Source organism: Nanorana parkeri, unplaced genomic scaffold, assembly GCF_000935625.1.
Source record: "Nanorana parkeri isolate BGI_ZX_2015 unplaced genomic scaffold, ASM93562v1 scaffold290, whole genome shotgun sequence".
NCBI lineage: Eukaryota > Metazoa > Chordata > Amphibia > Anura > Dicroglossidae > Nanorana > Nanorana parkeri.
The window spans coordinates 359,551-362,703 of NW_017306558.1; the positions used below are offsets into that span (position 1 = coordinate 359,551).

Consider the following 3,153-nt stretch of genomic DNA (forward strand, 5'->3'; position numbering starts at 1 on the left):
GACGGGGTGCCCCCCTAACCCCATAAAAAAGGGGGGGGGGGGGGTGGATTAATCAAACGCAGTGTGATATTTCAGATTTATTCACAATTAAATCTATTCATCTCATGCTGTATTGGTCTGCTTAAAAATCGTATCAAATCTTGTTGTAATTTACCCAATATAAGTATTTGAGAACCATTCAGTATATACTAATAATAAATTGTATGCAGGAACGTGAGCTCCTGGAAAGACAGGAGGAAGAGAAAGGAGAAGCATTTCGCCGTGCTATCATTGAGGAGGAGAGACAGAAACTTCTCAAGCAACATGCCACCCAGTTACTGGGCTACCTTCCAAAAGTAAGTGTCTGTGCCAGTGGTGATCAAGATCTTTCATGTTCTAATCACAAGTATCGGCATACTATTTTGTGTGTCTCCCATTAATGAATTACCACTTTTTTCTGGTAGCCAAAAAGTTGTTTTATCGGTATAGTGTTATCACTATTTTGGGGGTTTCCCAAAATTCATTGTAGAAGCACAACTGAAGTTTGAACCCTCGGCTTGTACACCTATAGCCTACATGCTTCACATACTGTATATAGTGACATGGATGTTTGCCACTTGCTACCATAGACAAATATTTCTCCTCACACTTCTCATCACATACAGAGGAACCGTAAACTGAAGAGTTCTACTCTGTTAAAACGAAAGCAGAGTTACTACAGAAGTACACATTGTCCTGCTGTGATACAAGAAGTGTCTTTAGCTGGCCATACACCTATAGATTTTCAATCAGAAATTTCCGTTGCTGCCAAGAACCCTCATACAATTCTAGCTCAAATACCCCATCATGCACAGACCAATGTCCATTTCCATAATCCTTCCTTAGCAATACTGACTCACCGAATTTCATCGATCGACAGAACAGAGTTTTTTATTTCATGTGAAAACGCCACTAATCCATCAATTTTTCCAGCCTGACCGATCGAGGAAATTGGGCCCGAAGTACAGTAATTACAATCGTTGGTGTCCCATCCACTGAAAATGCACATCATGCTCAGAACAAAACTAAAATGTAAAACAAAATGAAACAAGCAGCGCCTTCTCCTAGTGTATTAACGTTTTATTGGACGGAGTATAGAAAAGTAGGGATGCACAGATACTTTTCGAGTACCAGTGCCGATACTTGGCATTTTCATGAGAACTACCAGAGTTGCAGCGGTTGCAACTGGGATCTGGCTCTGGCACTCCACCACTGTCCTGAAATCATTAGTCTGTATTGTTTTAGAAAAACTGTCACATGACGACAATAAACAAAATTGTATCAGTACTCGTACTTGTAAGTACTCGGCAAGTACCATTACTCGTACTCGCAAAACTGGTATCCGTGCATCCCTTTCTTTATCTTTATAAAAACAAAATCATACATTAAATACGCGATGTACAAATCCCAGGAGCTCCGTGTGCTCCTTTTAAAAATGACAGCGGCCTCCTAACTTTTGAATTAATCTCTAGTCTAGTCTTGGAGCTCAAAAGTATCGGTACATGTACTCGTACTTGTACCGAGTACTGTACTTGGTATCTGTGCAACCCTAGGGAAAAGTAATAAAAAGCTACTTGCATAGAGGTATAGCAGAGTGAGCGATTAGAATACAGAGCGGGTCCCAGAGAAGACCAACTAGCTGACGCGTTTCTGGGGAGCTTCCTCAGAACTCGTATGCTATAGAAAGGCCCCAAAATATATACTGTGTGGAGTTCAAGCTGCCAGTCGACTGTTACATAGTAAACCAATGAGGGCCAAGATCACAATGAATAGAAGAAGCTCAGAATGCCTGTATTACAGTATAGGTCCTAATGTGATTCCTTACCCAAGTTTGCAATATTTTGGAGTTCATTTATAATACATCTTATGGTCTACTATCGCCATTCCTCAGTTTTAACACCCTGTAATCTCTTTTGTTAGTGTGGGTGTTTTTTCTAGTTTGCTCTACAGGAATACCCTGAATTTAGTGGCTAGGTGCAACACATTTGATAACTTTTTGTCTTGAAAATTTCAGGGAATATTTAAAGGTGAAGAAGATCTCAATATGTTTGATGAAGAGTTTCGCAAGACTTTTCAGACCAGAAGAACAGACATGTTTTCAGAGGATGGTTGGGATTGATATAGTTTGTCACTTTTCTGCCACCAGATGGCGGTCTATTGTTTTATTAACCATGTTGAATTTGAAATAATTTATGTATGTATAGTTCTTGTATAAACATACTGTGTGCACACCATTAGCTGTATCTTTTTTCCAGATGTGATGTACAATAAAATGTTTAATATGTCTTTGTTTAGACTTTGTAAAGTTTATAACTACCTTTTTATACATTTGTTTGCATGCAAGAATCCTATAATGTGATGATCCATCCTAACCCCCCCGCCAACCTACATGATATTGACATTTTAAATACATCTTGGCAAAAGAAACCAGAAGCGTATTCAAGATTAAAATAGAAGCTATAGAAATCTATTATTATTTTGGATAAAGGGGTGAGTAGGTCACCTTCTGTAACATTTGTTATTGCCAACTGGACTATCCTGGGAAGGTCAGTTCAGTTAAATAACAAAGAACAGGTTGGCACACCTTCAGAGTGTAAACAACTCAATGTACACCAAGCATGGCAGGTTCTTATACTGAACAGCAGTGTCTTCATCTAAGCCACAATACTTAATAAAAATGACTAAGCACACCACTAACAAATAAAGGTGTGTGTGTGTGTGTTATATTTATATATATCTATATATATATCTATAGATATATATATAGATATATATATAGATCTATGGATTGATATATTATTTATATATAGATATATCTATATATAGATAGGTATATCCACATGCACAGTCATGGCCAAAAATATTGACACTGCATTTCTCTCAGATAATGCACCACTTAACACCGAAAATTGTTGCAATTAGAAATGTTTAGGCATTCTCATGTTTCTTTTGTTTCAAAGTTTTTATTGAATTTTGACCATATATAGGTTACAAAATACAGTAATCAATACTGAAGTGCATATAATGGAGAAACTGAGACTTTGGTCGTTGTCAGGCGGCTCAAACTTGTGATCTCATTGTCACCAGCTTCCTCCAGATGGGGGTATATCTAGAGGAAAGAGGACTTCCAGGATA

General features: G+C 37.8%; 1 protein-coding gene across 1 annotated transcript in view; it reads left to right on the plus strand.

Annotated features, from left to right (window-relative positions):
• Positions 1-2,165, plus strand: part of MNS1 (meiosis specific nuclear structural 1) — a 25,202-nt gene extending 23,037 nt beyond the window's left edge. Inside the window, exons 9-10 of the mRNA XM_018557567.1 lie at positions 210-335; positions 2,033-2,165. Of these exons, the coding sequence (XP_018413069.1) occupies positions 210-335; positions 2,033-2,137 (231 nt within the window). The 3' untranslated portion in view covers positions 2,138-2,165. The remainder of the gene's footprint in view (positions 1-209; positions 336-2,032) is intronic.
• The last annotated feature ends 988 nt before the right edge of the window (positions 2,166-3,153 follow it).